The sequence below is a fragment of the Falco peregrinus genome, chromosome 5 (genome assembly GCF_023634155.1).
Source record: "Falco peregrinus isolate bFalPer1 chromosome 5, bFalPer1.pri, whole genome shotgun sequence".
Classification (NCBI taxonomy): domain Eukaryota; kingdom Metazoa; phylum Chordata; class Aves; order Falconiformes; family Falconidae; genus Falco; species Falco peregrinus.
The window spans coordinates 15568552-15593209 of NC_073725.1; the positions used below are offsets into that span (position 1 = coordinate 15568552).

General features: G+C 40.4%; 1 protein-coding gene across 3 annotated transcripts in view; it reads right to left on the minus strand.

The window, feature by feature from the left end:
- The window catches only part of CPNE4 (copine 4), a 315514-nt gene that overhangs the window by 105720 nt on the left and 185136 nt on the right, over nt 1–24658 (minus strand). For all 3 annotated transcript variants that reach the window (XM_055806291.1, XM_005242246.4, XM_055806292.1), the window contains exon 3: nt 13861–14040. In XM_055806291.1, coding sequence (XP_055662266.1) covers nt 13861–14040 — 180 coding nt within the window. The remainder of the gene's footprint in view (nt 1–13860; nt 14041–24658) is intronic.

Sequence of the window (24658 nt, forward strand, 5' to 3'; positions counted from 1 at the left end):
AATCTTTTTCCCTTCCTCTCTCAAGCAGCCTTTGTACTCGAAGACTAACAGCAACTCCCTACAGTCTTCTTTAGAGTACAGAACCCAAGTTTGTTTTCTCTTTCCTTTTTGACCAAATTTTCTAGCCCTCAAGCCATTCCCACTGCTCTCTGCTAAGCCCTCACTGACTGGCCTATATCCTACTCTTAAGAGTAATGCTCAAAACTGGACATAATACTCTTGGTTCTTCCTATGCAAGAAGAGCTTCTCATATCTTGCAAGCTGTGCTGCTGATACACTCCAGAATTGCATTTGACTTATTTTAAGAACGTCACGATACTGTTAACTAATGTTCATTTTATGACCATGTCAGATTGCCAGCCGTTTCTTACACTGTATTTTTGCAGCTTGTTATTACTTAAGTGAATAATTTAACACGCATCCTTTTTGGACCGCCTTCCATAAACCAGCTTGCTGCCATCATCTCACTCACTTTTGAATATTAACTTTTGGATTTGACCACTGATATTGGTCAATGGCAACAACAGACAGGAGTAAAGGTAAGATGACCAGTAATGCCACGATTCAAATGTCATTTTTCTTCTGTAGGATCTTGGAAAGAGTGCTTGCTGTGACCCCGTACGTCACCCATATCTCTGTTTTCTTGCCAGCTAAACCAGTTCAAGAACAAATTGTTGCATTCTCGTGAATTGTGAGGTACAGTTTAAAAAAACTTGTTTGAGAATCTCAGATGGGAGGTAATACAGAAATATGACAGATTGTTCTTAATATATAATCAAAATTCTGTACCAACCAGACAATTAATTATGGCAGTTGGGGAGCAGGGCCCTTTATCTCTATGACCTCCACCTTCCCCAAGATGCACAGACAACTTTGTAAAACACATTAAGCTCTTTCATTGAAAGCTGTGGGTATTGTGTACCGGAAACCTTTTCAGATATGTTATATCTGATATATATACACCCATGGTATGAGATAGAACTTGGGTGGGAACCCATCCTTTAGCTAGACTCCTTTAGAAACATCAGGATCTCTCCCCCTGAACTACCCAAATTGCACCAGTTCCCTTTGCCGCTTTGAAAAGTGTCCCAGCTTTCAAGAGGCATCGGGCAGACAGAAACCTGAAGCTTGGGAGCTCCCATGCAGGTGCCAGGTAGACAGCTTGCAGTTCCTGAGAAGATAATTCATTCTGACATTCCCATTAGCAGATTGCATTAATAAGACTTGCTCTCTAAGCCATTAGCATCATTGTGACACTGTAAGCATTCTGCATACGTAAATACGTGTATTTGGGTGCAACCGTTTATCAGTTGCTAATTAAGTGGCCAGTAAAATGAATCTTCCATCTGGCAACAATGTGCCAACATCATTGCCTCAAACTGTAACTAGTGATTTAGGATCTGCAGGCTATCATTGCAGTAACTGTCAAAGAATCTATTTTCCTTAGCTGTAAATTGCCCTTTTTGTTCATGCGCTGTGCAAACCAGCTCTCATTGATTAAAAGAACCACTGGTAAAGAAGTTGCCATCGATTATATGTCATATTCATTGTTTACGTATCAGTGTAAATCTTCTGAAAATTATTATTAAAAGTTTTGCTGACCTGATTGCCAGACAGCAAGTCTTAAATAATGAAAACTCAAGGGCCTAGAAAGCATTTGCCTAAGTTCAGAGTTAGAGATAGCTGAACTGGCAAAATGGCTTAAAAGAAAGTAATTAACTAAAGGTCTCCGATTTGCCAGAACTCTTTGGTTTGACTCTTCGTTGTGGTTTAACCACAGCCCACAACTAAGTACCATGCAGCTGCTCACTCACACCTCTCTTCCCACTCCCCCCAAGTTGGATGGGGAGACGAACTAGAAAAAAAGGTAAAACTCATGGGCTGAGATAATAACAGTTTAAGAATTGAAATCTAAAAATATAGTAATATAATATAATATAATACAGCTCTAATACTACTAGTAACAGTTATAATAATAGTAATGAAAAGGGAGACAACAAAAAGAGAGAGAAATAAATACGAAGCCAGACAAGTGATGCACAGTACAATGCACAGTACAGTTGTTGACCCCCGACTGACTGATGCCCAGCCATCTCCTGAGCAGAGATCAGTGGCTCCCCTGGCCACCTCCCCGCAATTTATATACCGAGCACAATGTTTGATGGTATGGAAAAACCCTTTGGCTAGTTCGGGTCAGCTGTCCTGGCCACGCTCCCTCCCAGCTTCTTGCATATCTGCTCGCTGGCAGAGCATGGGAAACTGGAAAAGTCCTTGATTTAGAGCAAGCACTACTTAGCAACAACTAAACCATCAGCGTGTTATCAACATTATTCTTATACTAAATCCACAGAACACAGCACTGTACCAGCTACTAAGAAGAAAATTAACTCTATCCCAGCCAAAACCAGGACATTTCTACTTCAAATACTTGCATTTTACAACTTCAACTACAGAGAAAAAATGTATTTTGTTCTCCAAAACTGATGTGAAGTGCATTGTCTTTCTAAAACACAGATAGCAGAATCCAGTTCAGCCCTAGTAAATCTCATTACATTTCTAGAACACATTTTTTCATTAACATTTTATTAGAACCATGACCTACCAGTGAAGAAATGGATGTAGAAATCTCAGAGATCTAAGAAGTGAGGCTAAGAGAGACTTAGGAAGCGATGTTAAGTTTATTTGCTGCTACTGCCACCTATAAACTACTACCCAGTTCTGGTCTGAGACAGCCACATGTCCAATAAAACATATCACACTTAATACATTTGCAAGAGATGGGAACAGGAACAGCATATAAAAGCAGGTCATCTCGACTAGATTTCTTGTCTGTGGTGCTAAGGGATATCGGCTCTGTGGTAATATGGGGGTGGGAAATTCCCTCGAAGATTATCTCAATTTGCCTTATTACGTACAAGCCCGAATAGGCTGACAGATCTGGATTCACCTGCTGCCAATTTACAATATAGAAAAAGTGCCTTGCTTTTTTAAAAATTTATTTTAGAAGTATGAATAGATTCAACCCTTGGAAAAAGCACAAAGGCACTGACACTAGCTGTGTACAGTGCACTGCTCAGCAGTCACTCAGAGACAGGGACTCTGATGAATGTTTGCTCTCTCCTATGTCTGAGTCATGACTAATCAGCACTGTGTAAGATGAGCTGTGAAATATAATGACCTATTTCACCTGGCTTGTTTAAGAACCTTTTAAAATATATTTCCCCATGTGGTTCTTCCTTAACCAAATATAAGGATAACTTTCGATAATACCATACAGAATTCCCAATGCTTATCAATCAAACTAATGAGAAAATTTTAGCATTTAGTGATTTAGCATTGGTGGGAACAGATAAATCCCATATATCATACTGAGAAGTCCTGTTTACATTGACAGCTGGGACTGGTCAAAGTTCTTTCAACAGCATTGACTCAGTTTTCCAAGGTGCCACCCTGAGCCAGAGGCCCGATGGTCACAGCCCACATTTGCTCTGGGATTAGAAAGCTGTGTTATTTCTGTCTATTTACTTGCTTCAATTAAATTGACTTATATAATACCTAGCTCTGGACATAACACCAATGTTCTTTTGTTAAAGGCGTCTTGGAATGTCCATGGATAATGGCCATAGCTCCTTCTCTATTCATGTCCTATGCCACTTGGCTTTTGTTAACTCTTGTGGCATGTGAACCACTGGTCTCTGATTTTGACAGAACCAAGGACTTGGCAAATACTCTGCTTAGTGACATGTAAGAGTGTACACAACTTAGATTTGTGGTTATAAAACTAGAAGATTAGGATTATTTAAAATAACTCCTTCAATGTCTCAAATTCTTTATTCACACTGGGCTCTTCTGTCCACTGGATTTTCTTCCAGGAAGCCCAAATTTAGTTGTCTAGACAGCCAGGTTAAGCACAAATTTCCCTCCATAGTACACAGCTTGAAGAAGTCTTTGTATCTCTTCCTTGCCAGCTGGTACAGTCAGACAAATAACTTTAGCTAAACAATCATTCCCCAGGACCTCTGTGTTAATTCTTCTTCCAGATTTGTTATTCCTGTTACATGGACTTGCACAGTTGTTTAACTTTCTTCTAGCAGACCCAACTCTTTTCAGGACTGCAAAGAGCAGCTACTCACATTTTACTAGCATTTTTCACTTGATCCAAACGCCTTTTTCACAGACTGAATCTTCACCATCAAACGCATTCACTTGCCCAGTACAGAGCCCTTGATGCCACACACAATCCAACCCTGAGTCTGGAGAAGCAACCTCCCACCAAACAGCAGTGGTACACGCAGGAAGAGAATGCTCTTCTAACCGCATCCCCTAGAACCATGTTGATATAACAAGAAAAGAAAAGTAACTATCATACTCTTTCAAAAAATGTCTCTCTTGACTCTTTCACCAACTTTGTGTTGTGGTTTAATCCCAGATGGCAACTCAGCACCACACAGCCACCTGCTCACTCCCCCCAGGTAGGATGGGGGAGAGAATCAGAAGGGTAAAAATGAGAAAATTCATGGGCGGAGATAAATATAGTTTAATAGGTAAAACTAAAGCTGTGCACACAAGCAAAGCAAAACAAGGAATTCATTCACCACTTCCCATTGGCTGGCAGGTGTTCCGCCATACGCAGGAAGGCAGGGCTCCGTCACATGTAATGGTTACTGAGGAAGACAAATGCTGTCACTCCAAATATCTCCCCCCTTCCTTCTTCTTCACTCAGCTTTATATTGCTGAGCACGACATCATATGGTACAGAATATCTCTTTGTTCAGTTGAGGTCAGCTGTCCTGGCTGTGTCCCCCCCCAGCTTCTTGTGCACCCACCAGACTACTCATTGGCAGGGTGGTGAGAGAAGCAGAAAGGCCTTGACTCTGTGTAAGCACTGCTCAGTAAGAATGAAAACATCCCTGTATTATCAACACTTCTCAGCACAAATCCAAAACTTAATCTCATACAAGCTATTATGGAAAAAAAAAATTAAACTCTATCCCAGTCAAAACCAGAACACCTTGCTAATATCTGCAAATTCTTCATTAGACATGTAAGTACCCTCCAGTGGATGTTAACCCTGATCAGCTCTGTGGCTTGATAGGGCTTCTGACTCAACATGCATTACTTTTCCCACCTCCCCTAAGTGCTAAAATTTGTATCTTTCCAAATCGCAGTTGAACTACCTCTCTAGCTGCAAAATGACCACCGTAAGCTCTCAGTCTTGTCCATGGTTTTGGCATCATGTTAGCTCATGCACCAGTGTCTAGCTTAAGCCTCAAGAACATTCCCGCTGCTTTTGGACTGCTAGCCCATGCACCTTTAGCTGTGATACTGGTCATCTGCCCAACCTCTCTGAGCTAATCTTCTCGTCTTTTCGCCCACACTATGCATGTGCTTCCCAAGTGGCATATTACATGCAGCTATCAGTACCTTTTTTCAAACGTGGCACTACTTTGTTACAACAGTGTGTACACCTCCCTGTGGTGGTGTTTGTGAGGCCAGCTATGAAGCACATTCTGCCCAAATGGCATTCCTCTGTGATATCATGATTTACATTTCACAGTACCACAGCTCTCTTTCCTTCTCCTTCCTTAAAACTTCAGCAAGGGCTAATTCTGTTCCCTGCAGTTGTCTTTTTGAAGCATTTTGCCTCAGTTATTAGTTATGATTTAGTGTCTTAAGATGGGCTCAGTTAATACCGCGAACTGACAAGACTGAGTCTTCAACCTTACATCAGCCTTCCATATTTTCATTTGTTTTTTCTCAATTTGAAAAATGAACATGCTCCTTTTCAAAGGATATTCTTCAAATTCCTGTAATACATTGTTAGGTGCTCTTCTCCAGTTAAATCAAGCAATACCTACTAAAACATTAAATGCTTCAAACCCACTTTATAAGAAGACTGTCTCTATTTTACTGTCATCTTCTTTGCCGGCACCTCACTGCTTTTAGAGAGAGGATGAATACTATTTAAGCCTTCTTGGGCTGTCCTCCACATTTTTAGAAAGGAATCATTGTGTCACATCTTTCAATCGCTACTTTGGTTTTTTGGGTTTTTTTTCATGTTGTGCTCGGCATTGCTTGGATTCAACAACTGAGACAAGTACTTGTGAAATTTCACCTCCAAGTTCAGACTGCTCGGCACTGTACAGCAGTCTGCTTTTCTAAAGCAACAGTTGACTTGAATGAGTTTTTCAGGGCCTCCTAAAGTTACAGCTTTTTTAATTGTTTGCTACAAAAGGTGCTAAAATGCACAGCTTACCTAACCTAAAGAATCTTTTGTCTGAGTTCTGTCCCTTTCTTGACAAGCAATTGCTATCTTGCCAAGCTGGGGCAGAGATTTTAACACACTTAAAATGAATTGACTGTGTTGCAAAATCACTTTTATCCTCCGTACATAGGAAGGAAAGGATTCTGTGAAACGCAAAACTCAGGACATACCCATATGAAAAGCATTTACTAGTTATGACACATGGTCTCTTAAGCTCCCCCCTTCTTGCATAAAAACAATTAAACCCCTTAAAGCACCTTTTTCACAGCTACAAAGTCACCCAAGTGAAGAACTGCAGTACTTTTGCAATATTGCTGTAAGTAGAATGATACAACCAGAGTGGCTTGAGAAATGAGTGGAGATTTAACATTTGTAAAATGTATCTTGAAGCCTGTCAATTACAATATTAATGTGCTCTTAATACAATCCATTCAAGTCAAATACTGAAAGTCTCTGAACACCCACAAATAAAATGATGGACTTTACCGACATTTCACTTGTGTCAGTAAATGACCAATTTAAGCAAGGGCAGCAGAACTGAGGTAGCCCTGGCTCACAGTGTAAAATATCTCTCTTCTTCACACATTCACCTTTAGCTTGTTTTTTGACTAAGCAAGATTTGTACAACTCTGATGTGCTTGTGTCTTTCTATCTATCCTCCAGGAACTTTTGAACCCATCTAATAATTTCCGTGAATGGTGGCAGACAGTCGAAGGTGCATCAAACATGAAGAAAGACCAAACAGTAGGTCTGGTGACCTTGCCAGTGACTTTACTCCACTCTCAAGGAAAAAAAAAAAAAAAAAAAAAAGGAAGAAAAAAGTTTTGGGGATGAGTTTACCCCTTCACAGATACCCAGAAATCCCTGCAAGTTCTGATGCATATGTCCATAATGAAGGATGTTGCTGTCTAACTGCTCACAGAATTCTTGTTTCTTGGTAGAGCAGTTCTATAGCTATAATCATCCTCTTCCTATGTATGATACTTTCTGTACCATGTTCACCACTCTAAGATTTCTTTTGTTCCCTATAGTATTGATCAGCTCACAGCCTATTTACAGCTGAATTATACCTCTCCCTGTCTTTGTTAAAGACCTGTAGCTGAAACCAGTCAATCAAAACAGAACATTGAGAAAAAAAGATATCCCTAACACAAGTGGCAATAATGTTATTACAGGAAATGGCTTATCAATAGCATAAAAGGTCTTTGAATTTAATTAGTACGTAGTGCAGCACCCCTTTTAGAATTATGCATAATAATAACTCATTACAATAGCAAACTAAATTTTAAATTGCTTTTCTAAAGACTGCTACATACAAAAAGATGAAGTATATAAAAACAAAGCAGTACACACTGTACAAATAATTCCATTAAATTTGACTGGCAAGATTCATCTAGAACTGAAAACCTTACAGCTTCAGAGACGATGCTGCAATGGCAAACCAAGAGTTTCCTGGGGATAACTGAGGTGTTTAAATGGTTAGGTAAAGTTAGGGAGAGTGCTGTGTTGATGATTGGCTGTGCTCCGAGTCAGCCCTGGTAGAAAATGACATTCATACCTAATAAAGTACATTATTCATCCTACTAATGAACTGAGCAACTTCATTTGGAGGAGATCAAAGGCCAAGTATTTAAAGGTATTTAGATACCTAAGGAGGCATACAGACATCTAATGAGATTCAGGAATTCAAATACCTTGAAAAAACTGGTCCTATTGTCCTTTGCACCACACAAGCAGTCAACAGTCTATTAAACAAATACTCTTATACAGATTACTTCAATTTAATTAAATTCAAGTGTAATCATGGCTCTTTTTGCCTTTCTCCAATTCAAGAGTAAGGGGATTTGCAATGGCTGAAACTAAACTAATAATCAGTCAGCATTTTCAAGTACATAATCTGCTAATTCCATATACTATTAAAAGCACATGAGAAACAATAATATTACTTACTGAGAAGGAGTGTTTTCAATATAATTTTTACACAAAGACATGCATGAAAAACATTAAATCTCTAAATAATACCTGAAAACGTTCTTGGGAGGAAAAAATTACATCTCTGCAGTTTTCTTTACTTGTGCTACTAGCTGAGCAAGTAAGGGAGTTGTGAATTTAACTATAATTTAACACTTCTGTAAATTAAAGAAACCAAACATAAAATGGAATCACAGATTTGAAAATGATAAAGACCAGCCATGGTAAGTAATGAAATAAAAGCCACGAAGGCTATTCCCAGACTGCAGAGCTGGAATGGTTCACAGCATTTAAGAAATAAGAACTTTACTGGTTCCTATAATTTAATGATGTCGCAGGCATAGCTGAGCAGTAATCAAGAATGTCTGGGCAATTAAAATTTGTTTAGTTCTCATCAGAAAATGATTATTCAATGAAATATTTTTGGTGAGTTTTTAAAGCTCAGGCTGAGACACAAGAAGAAAAGGAGTTCCTAAGCCACCCTCCTGGTACTTAGTTCCCGTGAGGTTAAGAAGTTAACTTTGGCTATTAGAAAGTTTGATCCCTTGATGCGATTTCAATGCTTTGTAAAGTTTATGGAATACAGAACTGAAGAATTCCAACAAGACAGCTTTAGAGAGGCTCATTACACGTGAAGGCACTAACACATAAACAGAAAAGGATTTGGGTTTGGGGTTCTGTTATCCCAGCTGAACCATGAAAATTAGGCTATCAAATTTCTGACAGTACTTGTCCATCTAAAATTCGTTTCTATTGTTTCTGCACGGATAACAAAACCCAGCCCTCTTGACTGAACCCCCCTTCCCCCTAAACAACTATATCCTGCCCTTTGAAACAATCAATCACAGTTTTTGTGAGCAAAAGCCAACAGAAATATAAAACCTCCAGTGATTAGATGAGGGTTCAGTTGGAAGTGATGAGTCTGTGTGAGTGGAGTGCGTGAACATTTTACCTAGGAATGGGGAAGGGGAAAAGGAAAAACAAAAGTGGAAGAGAAGGGGGAGAATTTACTCTGTTAGAGACATCATTTGTAAAGCCAGAATGAAGGATGAACTGATTCATAGCACCTAAAGCAACTATATGAATGCAAGAGGCCACCTTTATATAGTGGTGCCCCAAAATGGCAGTTAAAATATCACTGCTTGCGATTTCACTGCTTATCACTACGAAGATACACGGGTGACTCTGATTGCCAGTGCCTATGCAAAGAACAGCAACTATTTAGAGTGAATCAGAAAGCTAGAAAACTAGTGCGCAGATGCACAGCCTGATGGAGCATCCCAAGCCACTTCTGTTGCAGTGAAAAGCACAGTGCCAAACCACGCTCCAAAGCATGAGAGCTGTCATCTACAGCAGCAGCTTGAAAAGGCTGCTATTATTCCCTTCCTCCCAAAGCAAGCCCAGCTACAGCTAAGTCATCGCTGCTTGTTTTACTTCTGATTTGCATATTCAGACTTTCTTTTACCACTTGAAGGCTACTACAAGTATTTGTAAATATTTCAACGCTACACAAGAGTGAGGGTTCATTATGCCTCTGCTTTTCTCTGGTCTTGCCAGAGGTAGGCAAGCCCTAGGGACAGGAAGCCATTGCTGTTGAGACAGTGGCAAAGCACTGGGACAAAGCCCAGAGAGGCTATAAAGATCTCCATCCTTGGAGACATTCAAAATGGGACTGGACAAGCCCCTGAGCAATCTGCTCTAACCTGTTTTGAGCAGTAGACTGAACTAGAGACTCCCGAGGTCCCTCCTCGCTTAAATTACTTTACAATTTGAACAGGAAGAGCACACATTCCCAAATGTCTATGCTACCTCCTTGCATGGCATTTCAAGTAAATTGCACTAAACTTTCCCTCCAATTTCAGCTTTCGTTAGGCCCACTTGAAACACACACACTGTTCTGTCACAGTTTAGTCTCTGCTTCCAGCCTCACACAGGTTTCTCAACCATATCTTCTCAAAGTTATTTCATGTGGAATGAGATTATCCAGACTCAGCCTTGAACTCAAGAATTAACAGATTCTGTCAGAACAAGGTGGTTGCATGCTCAAATTCTGATAAGAAATGTCTTCCACATAGGAATTCTGTGCACAAATACCTAAAATTAGGGTAAAAACTAGAAATGTTAACTTTCCTAGAATTGATCCACTCTTTCTATAGCAATATTTCTAAACAACGTCAAAGGTAAAACCCAAATAACGTTTCACAAACACATTTGGATAAAGGATGCTTCATGCTCTGTTGCATTTTGAAGAATATCACTGTTAAAAAAAAAAAGGTGTCCCATAATATCACAAATACGTTTCAGATTTGGAATAATCTTTGTGATGTTACAAGCACAACACAGTATAGTTTCCTTGCTTAAGTAGCTACCATATGACTACACAGCTTAATTGTTAAAAAACCAGTATTATTAGATGTTAGTCTTATTCAGTTACTTAGAAATTACCTCTAAAATGAAAAATAGTATCATATTTTAAAAATGCAGAGGTTTTAATTATGTGCCTTAACCTACCATTTAACAACGCCAGTTTATTTAAGTAATACAGCATGGATAGCTTAATTGGTTGGAGTATGGTAGATTCTTTGAGGTAAAGATCCTTAAGAAACTCTATTTTATAAACTACATGCAATTGCAGACCATATTTTAAGATTATGCTACTGATTGAGGAAAATTAGTTTGCACTTCCAAATTGAGCACCTTCTCTAGTATTTTAGGGCTTTTTTGATCTCACTATCATTCCATTTGTTAACATTCTGCAATTCGGCACATTACCGAAGAAGCTGGGAAACTGGAATGTAAAATGAGTCTTTCTGAGTGGAAGGAACAGACTTTCAGTACTTTAAAACAGACCAAAAAATTTCCACAAAAAACCTTGCACTAAACCTTCTCCCCCTCAAACCCTTCAAGAGGTACTGCTGTTATTTTCTTTGAAAGGGCAACTTTTGAGCATGATGGACAAAAGAAACTACTTTAAGGAAATGTCTCTATTTAGCACATTGACATTTTCTTAATTACACTCAGCAGGTATCTATCCACAACCACTTGTTCTAATGTGTTTAAATACTGTGGCATATGGAATTCCCCTTGATGCATCTACTCTTCAAATCCAGTTATAACTGACTGCACGCCAGGATGCTGCTAGCCACAGTATTTACCAGTAAAGGCACAGAATTGGATTGCCCTGGCAAGAGCAGAAGAAATAAATCTTGCTGAATATCCAGAGGGATGTCACTAGACGGTGTACATTCAGTATCTAACAGCCTACAAGTCACTCCCTTGGGACATAGGTTTATTATACTATAAAGGTTATTAAACTACTACTACCAATACTAATAAAAGTATTAAACTACTAGTAATGACACCTTCTGAAAGAACACATTTCTCCATTGTTCACATTCAACACTCCAAATTTTCAATAAGCTTGTATCTATCAGGTAGGCTACATGTAGGATTTAGATAGATCAGAAGAAACAGAAAACTCACTTTCCTCTGTCAGCTTACTGTATAACCATGCTATCGCCTTCCCCAGCACTTATTATTCCTACTGATTTTGTTTTAGGTAGGAGTATTACATGATTCTGGCAAAAATGCAGGTTTACTACACATCTAAATGATGATCTACAAACAGGTACGGGTAGCAGCGAATCTCTTATAGACCAACTATTACCTAGAAGAGAGCAACAGAAGTTGGCACATTTATGGTGGAGAGGGAACCAGTCTTTCAGACTATGCGTAAAAATCTACAGCCTTCCTACATGTATCAGGTAAGACCTACTTGCAATGGGAAAGTGAATTGATAGGCAGGCACATACTCACACAAAATCATGTTTTATTCAGGCATTCAAGTGAGGCAGAGCAACAAAATCATGTCAAAATTATCTCAAGAAAAGCCACGGCCCTATTACCATTAGTTAAAAAATGCAGTAACTACACTGAAGAGTTAAGCTTACGTGTAAACTCCTATTGTACAGCCTGTACTGCAGGATTTTCAATGCTGGATTTCTCATAATGGCTTTGCTTGGACTGCAATTCCAGTGTTAACATTTTTGGGTTTTAAATCAGTTGAGGAATTATGTAAAGTTAAAAAACTAGAGGGGGGGGGGGGGGAAACCCCATCAAAAAAGTCTAAATATGAGATCAGAGTCCTCAAGGCTACAATACTGTGAACAGATTTCACACTGTTATTATTTTTTCTTGGTTACCATTAAAATTACACTGCAACCAACCCAGCTGTGTGCTATTTATAGAGATCAAATCATTATAAAGACATTTATGCTACAGGCAGCAGCAATGACTTTTTTTCCTCCTCCTTTTTCAAGCCAATTAAGCAAGAACACTGTAATAGCTTCTTTCTTTTGTTTCTCATTCTCCTTGGTGTTATAGAATAGCTTATTTTCATTAAGGCCACAAGAAGTCTGTCAAAAAAACCAGACTTTATATGCACTTTAAATATCCTAAATACCAGTATCTTCATGTTGAGCTTTCAATTTAGTAAATACATCTATTTCATATTAATTCTCTCACTGAGAGGACTTTTCTTCTTTCAGTGGCTTTGGGAAGAAAAATAAAGGGATTCATGTGCAGTAAGGCTGAGGGAGCAACAACAAAAGGTGCGAAAATAGGAAACAAAAGCTTTGCAGCACCTTCCATGCCAAGCTACCATGTTCAGGGTACAAATTTACGTGGAAACACCTCAAGGGATAATCTAAATGAAAGCACTGCCTGTCTCATCACACGAGCTACCACAGAATGGAGAGCAAATTCACACTCAGCTCAGTGAAACTGAGACCATCCTTGGCATTGCCATTATGGACAGAGCCAAGATCTGTGTTATGAGATCCTGCATAACAAGAAGTCTGCCAGTCAGAAATAAACTGTGATACCTGGGACACTGTAGTGTGCTACCAGTCAACAATACAGGATTTCACTGCAGACCTGGCTCTGACAAGCTCTAGATATTGATCCTGTGGGTAGGACTCATCACCCTTAAATTTAGTCATCTAAAAAGTTAGGTATCTACTCTAAGCCAGCTGTCTAGACCCTCTCTGATATCTGATGAGGAAAGACAAGCATCTCCTCAAGGCAATTTATTGTAATCTATGATGGGTGTTCAGGTGGGATGAATCAACTCTTGGAACTGTCTGTTTCTCTCCACTGAACTAAAGATGGAAATCAGAAGAGTAACTTAACCTAGACACCTAACTTTTGAATGACTGAGAGTCAGGGAAATGAATCCAACCCTATCACTCTATTTGCCACATCAGCAGGCACGACTTCCTGTGAAAAAAAGTGTATTTGTAAGCATTCCTCAGACTTGGAACTTGCTTTAAATCCCATAAAGTGTTAGGAACAGTAACTATCTCCCAAATCAGTCTAATGAACCTGGTCTCTTACTGCACAAGGCCAAACACTGCCACTCAGTTTCCTACAACACTGTCTGACTTGAAGCTATACTACAGTAGTAAATCAAACCAGTATAAGTTCTTAATTATTCTGTTCAAAGTACTGATTAATAATTTTGTCATGAATGACAAATCTCACCCACCAGCCATTTAACAAAGCGATATATTTCAGATACATACAAAAGATGAATGACAAGGGGCAAAAATGGCAGCGATACCTACCTGTCCAAGAGTGCACTCCATGCCACCAAGAAAATCTGCTTCCTTCAGCCCATTGTGATTGCTGCTAATGTCATGGACTTCAAAACGCAACCTCTGCACCTCTTCAAAATAGAAGTCCACCGTGAACAGCTTGGAGAAAATGGGATTTATACAGGTTCGAATCACTTCTGTCCTGTCAACCTGCCAAACAGAAAAGAGGTCATATGAGTGGTTTCTTTTTCTACCAGTGACGGAATACAACGAGCTCCTCAAATACAGTTTGCTCATTTATCAGGACTGACATCTGTGACTGTGGCCATGAACACTACTATTTGTATGGGCAGCTGCTTCCATGTTTGTGCAGGGCTGGCCACATGCACAAGGTAAGGCCAGCTTCCCTGGTCTCTCCCTTCTAACAAGTCTTTTGGTAGACATTGGTAGGAATATGGGGCACAGTCTGCAGCCTCCTCTGCAGGGTGAGCAATGACTGCTCCCCATTGGGTGTACTAGATCAGTTAGGTGTCAGAGTCAGGAGCTGCACATAGGCAAAATGAACATCTTGTGCTAGACTAATAGCTGGGAAATCAACTATAGAATAACTACAGAATTTACATCTCCAGCAGCACCCATCCATCACTACAGAACAGCAGAGCAATACAGTTTTTTTCAAATTAAATGGAAAAGCAAGCAAATCCCCCAGTAATTACTCATTTTAGACAACTTGCATGATTAAGGAGAGGAGAATTAGATCCACAGCAAACAACTTTTCTTAAAAATATATCTATTTTTCCACATTGCTAACTTGCATTACAAGAATTTGATGGGTTATACGCTACTTATCCTACTTATCCCTACCTCTGAGCCTTACAACTGCTAAAGAAACACCATCAAATCAAAATTGCTATTTATTCAAGAAAGTATTCATAGAATACTTTCCAGTTCTCCCAAAACGTAGTACTTGGTTTTTGAAGTAGGCTTTTGCTGCTTTTCATTATGATGCATTATTGGTGACAGCATAAGCAATGAAGCGATTTCCTTTTTTCCACTCTCTTTGCTCTGGCACAGAAAAAAACCCCTAATAATTCTGTGAGATTAAAGGAACTGATCCTAAAATGAAGTAGGACTTGGGCGCATCAGTCACTAGACAGGAGGTAGCTGGTGTGCCATGGAACAGACAAATCAAATTGCTCAGAGGAAGAGTGATGAGATCCTTTGCCTGATTCCTGATCAGGAACATCTGTTGTGCAAAAAATGACAGCCACTTGCTTCACTTTTCAGGGTTTGTAATGCATTAGCCTTACTTGTAGTTATCGGCAAGGACACAAAGAGTCAAGCAAATCAAAAGCAGAGGGGAAAAAATGAGCATTTCCTGGTAGCACATACTTATTTTAGTGCTCATCAAAGATGTCAGATTGACAACTCTAACAGCTGAAAACTTTTAGCTAATCACCAAACAGATGCTACCAGTCATTGAACAGATGCAAACCAGTGTTGCCATTGCTGTCTTCTCACACAGCTGTGTCAATGTGCTTTGACTATGCCAAGACAAGACTGTCACAAGAAGGAAAGCAGCCTTACTTACGAATTCAATTCTTAATCTCTTTGCTTAGACTAGCTAAAAATGATGGTTCTGGTAACAGTGATGCAAAGCATGAGAATAACGTAAGTGGGAAAGGATATCGGCTACCTTCATTCAGGTCCTTAGCCTATCTCAAAATTTTTTTGATCTCCTCTTGCAATCAATGTGACTTGAAATCACCATTACTGCTAAAACATGAAATATTCCTTATGTCAGATGACCAGTCATTTAAATAGGATCTCCATGAGATCTAAGTGGAAAGTGATTTATTCCAACCACTTGCAGAAGAATGGTCACCTCATGAAATAGTGCATCAGCAGATCCAATAATCAACACATTTAAATGATCAGTTTGAAGTCTTTCTTGATAGCCATAGCAATCTCCTAAACTCATTCCTTGTAAGTATATAAAGTGTTAATTTAATGGTGTCATTTTAATTGCTTCATTGGTACAGCAGATGTCCTCAGGCAGTAACTGAATTTTCTCTGTTTACCGTTTCTCCTCATCTCTACCCTGCTGCTGGAATGTGGGGAAAGGGTTCTCCATTGCAAAATGCAGCAGGATCTACACTTGTGCTCAACACAGGTTAAATATGTGACTACTCAAAGGAGTAAAGTGCCTGAAAATGGAGGCACAGGTCTGCACACAGGGATGTTAAGAATTTCAGTCTCACATAGCAGTAAGACACTTGGCTTTTTCCAGCCTGTGACTGACTGACATTCTTTCATTGACAGACACAGTATTGAAATACAACCATTTCACTGAATTTCCCCAGTCTTCCCACATTATTGAAATAATGCATCAATCCAGCACGTCAAAGCATGGGATTGCATGGAAAAATCTATGTCAAAAGAAGCAATGCCAGCAGCTACACAAGCAATACACAATTCTTCAGCAGCATGCTGTTATCATTAGCCTTAGTGTACCTTGTCTCCCATCTGCTTTGTCAGTGTATTTCAGCTGCCCTGTTCTTTGGCTAGAAAGTCTGGCAGGTCTTCAGCAAGGGAAGCCCAGCTCCATTCCCTTGCTTTGACTACTGTGCAGCAGTGCTAAGCACTGATAACCAGCTTGAGTGACTCATGACAAAGCAGCAGTGGTGAACAGAACAGTTCAATAAATTCAGTAACTCTCACAGAAGACTCTAGGTTAAGAGAAGCTATATAAACACAAGATATAATCTCCATTTGACTTCTGCCACTTATTAGAGGCTGTTCTTTCTCAGGTATTCCTGCTCTCATAGTCAACTGCAAAGCCTTAACACTCTCTTTAGAAATGCTGGATGAGTGTGAAACCTTAATGAAAACTGGTGAGAATACTATTGCTAGGTGCAGTTCCATGCCACTAATCATCAAGGAGGTCATGATCTACAGTGCCGCAGACACTTAAAAAAAAAAAAAAGGCTGACTCGTCATTGGCCACAACAACTTATCCAATACCTGCGGGATCCATTTCATGTCATCCATGCGTCATGTTCCATACATACTAACCTGAAACGCAGGTCCATAGCAGTCTGACACAATGTTGACCCCATGCTGTATGTCCTTAATCCTGTCACCCAAAATCAGTAACAGTACTTCTACTTGCATGGACGATGAAGGCTCAAACACTTAAAGAAAACACTATTTAGCTTTGCCTAGCCTCACCAACTGAACATTCAGAGTTAGAACTTCTCAGCTTGAACGAGCTCCCAAACACAAAGAAGGACACCAGCAACCACATAAAACTTCCATTACTTTTGGGAAGACAGCTTTTGAGACCAACAACAGCACGTTATAAGCAAGTAGAACTTACACTTTGGGTCTTGTTACAGAAAACACCAAACTCTTGGGCAACCTAATCCTGAAGGCAGGTAGATTTCTCAACAGGACGTGGACAGGGGTCATGCCCACAGCTTTAGGATTTGCTGATGCCTGACATATGAGCCATCTGTTATTTCTAGACTTTGCTAGAACAAGGAATTTCTCCAATCTATTAAAGCAAAACTAATTTTCAAAAGAAACAATTGACAGCTACATGCATCTTTGGGCCGTGTCAACAGACCTTAAAAAGATCAGTGCTTCAGCTGACACCACAATCTGAACATCTGTTTTGTGGTACAGCTTTACCTGCACTTTCCCTTCAAGGACAATTTATACAGAGAATAGGACTTGCATCTTCACCTCCTGGGACGGAATCACGCTGCTTTCCCTCTTCATCTCTTTAGGCCCTTGTCACTCCACAGAAGGTGGCACCCTGCTGAGCAGCCAGGATTACTTGGCAGGCCCATCTGGATGCAGCCACCCTGTGAGCTTCCCCTTGGGGAACTGTGAATGACATACAAACACCAAAGCAGGCCTCCACAGTGTAAAGCATCATCTCAACAGCAAAAATTAAAATACAGTGAAGAAAAGGTCTGCTTGCTTTGGACTTTCTGAATCCTCTTGTGAAACCCAGAGGAAGCTGGAAGCTGGGTTTGAAAGTTTTCTTCTCTCTGTGCTGCTCACTGTGGATGGACAGTTAGTAGAAATGTTTGCCTCCTTTCCTGTCGGCCCACCATCACTGCCGAAGAACTGCAAAGCCACCCTTACAGTCAGATAGCGTCAAATCAAAGGAAGCTCAAAAGACAGACGAACAGATACTAAAATTCAGCCTTCTTATGCAGTCTGCATGATTCATCTGTGAGCTTATGAAAAGCAGTGAGCTTTGTGGAACTGTGATAAACACGGTAATTTCAGTGAGGAAACAATTCTTCATCCTAGCTAAAATTTCACTGACAAAGAAGTAATTCAATGGTTAAAGTACAGACTGAGGATCTCCTCCACATCTTCCACCATTAGTTGAAAAGTGAGGGTGAGGAAAACCAACCAGCCTGAGAGGGATTTTTTTCTTCTTCTTCTATCAAATTTAAATGAAGTATAAGCTATTACATATATATGTATGAACAAGGATTGGGTAGGAGCTTACTGTCACCTTGTAGCTCAGGCTTTCAAATGATCATAACCACAGCTTTGTCAGCATGCCTTTGGGAACCAAGGAAACAGAGAATTACCTACAGGACCTAAAGCTCTGCATCTCAAGACCATGCTTTAGCATTTAGCACAGATCAGCTGTGTGGAGAACTCAAGTGTCTCACACAGATAACTGGTACCTGCTCTCCACTCTGTTTCCAGCAAACATGTAACTAGCACAAAAGCAACATATTTTCAGTGGATGTTACTTGACATCTTTGAGGTGAGAGCAGCCAAGAGTGAAAGGACTGTGGAGAATTCACTGTCTTCTCACCAAAAGGACAATTATTTTGGGGAAATTTTAATCAGGCTCATGAAATACCATGGAAATGATATATTCAATAATGATACAGCTGTCTCATGAACTGAGGAAAATCTTTGGTCTACAGAACTATGGTCTGAAAATTCATCCTGCTGCTGCATTTCCTGTAAAAAAATAGTTGGAAAACCATAAATATGCAAATTCTATTAAATAGAGAGCAGGTGCTGCTATTCAGCCCAAAGCATGTTTTTTTGTGGCTGTTACGTTTTTAGCAAGTTCTTAGTTCAACAAATAAACCCACTGTTCCCTATACATTTTACAGCCCAACAATGAAAAACCAACAGTCTGTATTTTCAGTAGAAGTCATTATAAAATGCTGACTAAATCTATACGAATCACATTTGTCAGCTGAGATGACAAAAAGTACAGAAGCAAAGGGTAGCATTGTTTTTAGGTCATCTGAATTTTAACAAGACTGAAAATTTCCATGATACACTACCTTACGTGAAAATTTGACACCAAGCAGAAAGCAATTTACACTTTGCTTGGTGACTCCTGAGGAAGTTACTAATAATTATTTTTATTATTAAAAGTGCTTTCACACCATCACATCTCTATCCCACAAATGAAAAGTCATTGCAAACGTCACCATAATTTATAGCCCTTGTTTTCAGTTTAATTGATGATTAAAAACAGTGAAAACAAACCAGTAAACCAAGTCTTTAACTCTTTTTAGGCTGTAAAGCTCAAAGCTAAGCACAATCTTGCCAATGTTGGCAAAAACCTTTTGCCCACAGGTTGGCTGGAAGAGAAGCATTTAATTCCTGGAAATTATGGGCTTTATGGAAATTATCTGCAAGTAGTTTATTTTATTTATGTGACATAAATATTAGATAGCTTGTAAACCTCCCAGTCACAACCATGAAGATCTGCTTCCAAGCGCTGTAAAGACAAATACATAGAAACAGCCCAGGCTTTAAGGGGTTCCAGTCTGAACAACTGGAATTACAGTACAACAAGCATTATTATTTCTTAGTTGAAAAGTTCTTCATTAAGAAAGCCCAGTTGTCTGTTCAGGGCCACTGACTGTCCTCTGCTTAATAACTTTTACTGTCTCAGTTACTTTCCATTGTTCTGAAGCACGAAGCAGATAATTTATAATATATACTATGTATAAATTCTTTGAAAAGTTCCTGGATGGAGTTAGCCTTATATGCTTGAAAAGACGAGAGAAATATGATTGTTGATAGGTATTTGCATGTAGTTTCTCTCATCTACTCAGTAACAAAATATGATACAGTTAAGTAGCCTCTGCACAGATGGGCACTCAATATTTGCACTTTAAGACTTACACCGATCCTTGGCAGACTCCCAGCAACTACAGATTTATGTCTACATCTGAGCAACTCCCAGCTCTCACAGTTAGAAAACCTGCAAAAATCTGTGGGTGCAATAACCGCTAACTACTAGTGGCAGGCAAATCTTGGTAACGTTGTTCACAAGCTGAACAGGGAGATCGTTTCAGCTGGGGTGGGAAAGAGTGATGCTCAGTCCCCAGTGTGAAGAAAGCAGGACCTAAACCGGTTGGGAACCCTTGTGCCAAGGGAATCCCCAATCTCCTGGAACAAAAGGCATCTCTGGGGAAGCTACAACTCCCCTTTAGCTTTAGGACCATGTGCAGTTGTCATCATCAACCTCCTTGGTAAGTCTAAGCTTTCTAGGTTGCATAAAGATACTGGAAAGTATAAAAAGGTATCCCTCCTACTCTCACTGTCGTTTAGGAAAGCTCAAATATGTGAGAAAAAAGTGCAAGTGCTCAACTAATGCATTAATGCATCGTCACCCTGTCCCTGAATGCACTAGATACCTGCTTTGTTTCACTTTCTTCTCCTGTGGGAAGAAAGACACTCATTTCTTTCAAATAGTTCTGGGAGTCAGAGGACACCCAGTCTTCTCAGCCTCATGTCAGGAAAACCACATCTTTCGGGCTGGAGTGGGAACCCTTAGTCACTGTACGGACTGCAATGAAAGCAAACAGATTAAAATTGTTACTTTCTTGGGAAGACTTTCATGTAATCCCCTCGGATCTCTAATTGCTTTCCTGATAACATTGCTGATGGGACCCCATCTGCATTTGTCAGTGCTGGCAGACCTGTTGTGCCCTAATTCTGTGAGTTTTAGCTGGATGACGCTGACACAATCTGAGTGGATTCTCACCCACTATTTCTTACCAACAACAGTTTTTAAAAAGCCCTCCCAAATAACAAAATAAAACCAACACATTCCTTATAAAACAAAAGAACTGATAAGCTCAACCGGCCTAAGGCCAAAGCACCTAGCACATGTGGTTAACCACAGGGGATGAGCCCTGCTTGTTGTGTCCCTGTAAGAACAGAGATGGTCAGGCATTTTCCAGGGAAAGAGCACATCACTGGAACATCAGCTTAGGCTGAACAAGAAGTTTGGAGGCTTTGTCGGCCACAGAGGTTTGATGAAACTTTTGCCTGGAGGGCTTTGAAAACAACCCTGCTGCTTGTCCTGGACATCAGAGGCTCAGACCAAGGTCTCTGCTTCATCTGATTCAGACCAGAAACACTGACTTTGGTCCCTTGCACCACTGGGGACCATCTTAGCCACCAGGCTACTGGCTGTTTCACGTGGCTCCCTCTGCATTCTCCATCAATTATAAAACACTCACTGTCCCAGAGAAGCAGACTGCAACCGCATCCATGAACGCAGTGCCACAGGGCTGGTGGCGGGGGAGCGCCGGCCAACCCCCAGCACCGGCGTCAGTCCCACTACACGGTGCTTTAAGGCCAGGAAGGGCCACCAGGAGCCCGGCACAGCAGTGCCTCTGGCTCACACCGTGCTCCTGTACAGCGGAGCCCCAGCTGCCAAATGTACGCACACACCGCAGCGGCTAATCCCCGGCCTGGCCTGGCCTCTGGAGCTAGTCACTGTCTCACCTGGCTGCGGGCGCTGCGCTGACTCTTCCTCTGCTGGCTCGTTACGGGGAAGCACCGAAGGGCAGAGGGGTCGCTGAGCTGCTGAATTGAGACCAGCTCCCCGAGGAAGCTCCTCTCCTGCAGAGGGGGAAACTCCAGACTGTGCCATCTGCAAAGGCTTTCACTTACTGCCTGGCCAGTCCAGGCTCAGGGATGGCAAGGAAAACGTGTGCCAATTTTAATTTGCCTCCTGTGAATTAGGATTTGGCATAAAACATGCAACAGCAAAGAACTCCAGCCCTAAAATTTTAACTGAGGACAAACATGAACACTGCAGCTTCTCTGAGCCTAATTGCAGCACTTCTTCAGTAGGTAAAAACTGTAAAACACGAGGCTTTTTCCTATCTGTTGACCTTGGGTTATAAAGGACAATACTCCTTGCACCAGCTGCTGCACTGTGAATATTCAAGCCAGTTTTGAAGAGCCAGCTGCAGTGAACCTGAAAAGCACAATGTCTCTTTATAGAGTACATCATTAACACAGCATAAATTAAGGTCTTTCCAATGAAAAATGATTAAGAGGACTGAACACTGAGGGGACCATGATAACACAGTGAGATAGCACTACCTGTTTTTTCTAGAAGATATTTTACATTTTCTTACATTTAATATGGAACACTTGTAATTTTGAATTTTTGTGTTTAATATTTTGAGTCCTGCTAGAGATCAGAAGAAGTCTGAAGGGAGACCATCGCTTCAGGTAAGCATAAAAGACTGAAGCAACTTCTTTACAAGCAAACTGAACTTCCTGCAAAGCAGCACAAGGATTTTATCTGACCTGGAGCCTCAAGGGTGGGCTCCCCTGGGTGCTCAGGCATCACTTTGGTCCCTGCTATCACTGCCCTGTGTAGTCTCATGCCTCAGCATAGAGGATTGTGCAAGCTCTTTCATCTGTATTCCTGCTTAAATCACAAAGTTGTCTTCATAATTAGCTATGAGGTATCACTCAGAATGACCTAACACAATACCCTCTCAGGCATCCAAAAATATAGGCTTGCATTGCCGAATAACTAGTTGCTTTAAAGCCTTGACTTTTAAAACAAATTTTATTATTTTTTCTAACTTGAGGTACACACAGTACTTTGGAGCATAGTATCAATCTGTGAGACGGAGCCAGCACTCCAAAACAGGAGCTACCACTCAGTGTAAATGGTATGCTAGACCTTTGATGCTCTTCATCAGCTGAGGGAAGGTTGTGGCTCCATCTTCCTATAGGAGCCTCCATGTTGATGACATGCTGTGATCATAGTGTCATTAACACAAGATTTTCCAAAGGTGCCTGGGGACCCCTCCCTTTTAACCTCCAAAATCTGTTTGCTCCCCTCCCAGAAGTGCTTTGAGCAGATTTCTGTTCAAAGTGAATTGCCATTCTCCCTCTGATTCTACTGCCAGTTGCCATATATAGCAAATTACAGCAGCTCAAGAGCTACCTTTCTGCATTAACACCTGGCCAAAATGGATGAGCATGACTTGAAGTTTAAAAAAAAAAGACTTGAGCTGGCCCACATTCAATCCCCTGGTGAGAAAGCCCAGCAAACTCCCTGAGGCTCCCTTTGCACAAGGCCAGCAGCTGCAGGAGGTGATATTTTGGAGGCCACCCCTTCCAATGGCCATGGACGGAGCTGTGTTTTGGAGCAGGCAGCAATAAGAACGCTGCATGCTTGTCTGCACCAGCTTACCTCCTGCAGAGTCATTACAGAGAGACAAGCAATGATCATGCTACTCCTGCTAGAGGGTTCAGACAGTAAATGGAATTACGTCAAAGCCCTTTCTCTTACTCTGGTAAGACCTTCAGAGCCTTAACAAACATATATAAAATTGTCAGCTATAGACTCTTTGGTATTAGAGAGAGCTTCTGCTGAGGTAGTCAACACATCCTGACCCAGCTGTAAGTACCACAAATAGAAATCATTCAGTGGGAGGAGATATCCATGTATTGTGCTCCCTGCATATTTAACAAGCACTCAGCAAACATCAACACAAGTGGATAATGACCCGCACCAGCTCATGGGATAAGGTGCTGTAACCCACTCAGATGTGATTACACTGGCATAAGAAAAAAAAAAAGAATTAATTTTTTCACTGAAAACTCTTGAATGCTACCTCAAAGCTGAGCCCTGAAGCCTGGATGCTAAGTCTTGTTTTACTTTATATCCCAAATATAGCCCAGAAATTTAAAGACTGTGATGACTGCTGTTATTCCCCAATATTCATTTGATGTTGAGAGTGTCAATCCAATCTTCTTAATTTACATGTCCCTGAGGACACAGGGGTTTTGTAGAGGATAAGGCTGGTCCTTCGAAGTGGCAACAAAAATATTCACATATTACACCACTTAGCTCGACTCTCGACTAGTCACAAAATGCTAGTAAGCAGTGCAGTGCCTGGCAGCAGTCTGAAAGTCAAAGCACCATGCAGCTATTTGAAGGCTCTTCAGCCATATTCCTCCACAAATTAGAAAGTGAGCACTGGGAATACAGGTCTTCACTGATGGAGTTTCAATTTCATTGTTATTTGGTTGCTCATTTTTAGTCCACTTGTAGGGAGAAATGCAGTTTTGTTGTTTATTTTCACGCAACAAGGACAGTTTTTTATCAAGGCGTGTATCAATCACTTGACTGCTTTTCCCCATACAGATGATATTTTAATGTCTCCTCATCAGCTAAATTTTAAGTTATTTACTTTAAAAGGAAATTCTGTTTTGAATGTTCTTTTGATTCACAATGCAATGTATGACCTTGCCTGCATGACAGAAACAAAAGTGCTACATTACTGCGTTTTGGAATATGATTTAAAATGTGCCAGGTACCTGAAGGTTGCTTTTTTTCAAATGCAATTGCTTGGGAATCGTCAGTTCATTACCAGAATACTGTACTCACACAATTATATTCTGCTGCAGCATTGTACTACAAACAAATGAATTCAAACTTACTTTAGTCAGGATGCAAAGTATTTATTTGCTAATTACACCTTTCATTACTTGACAA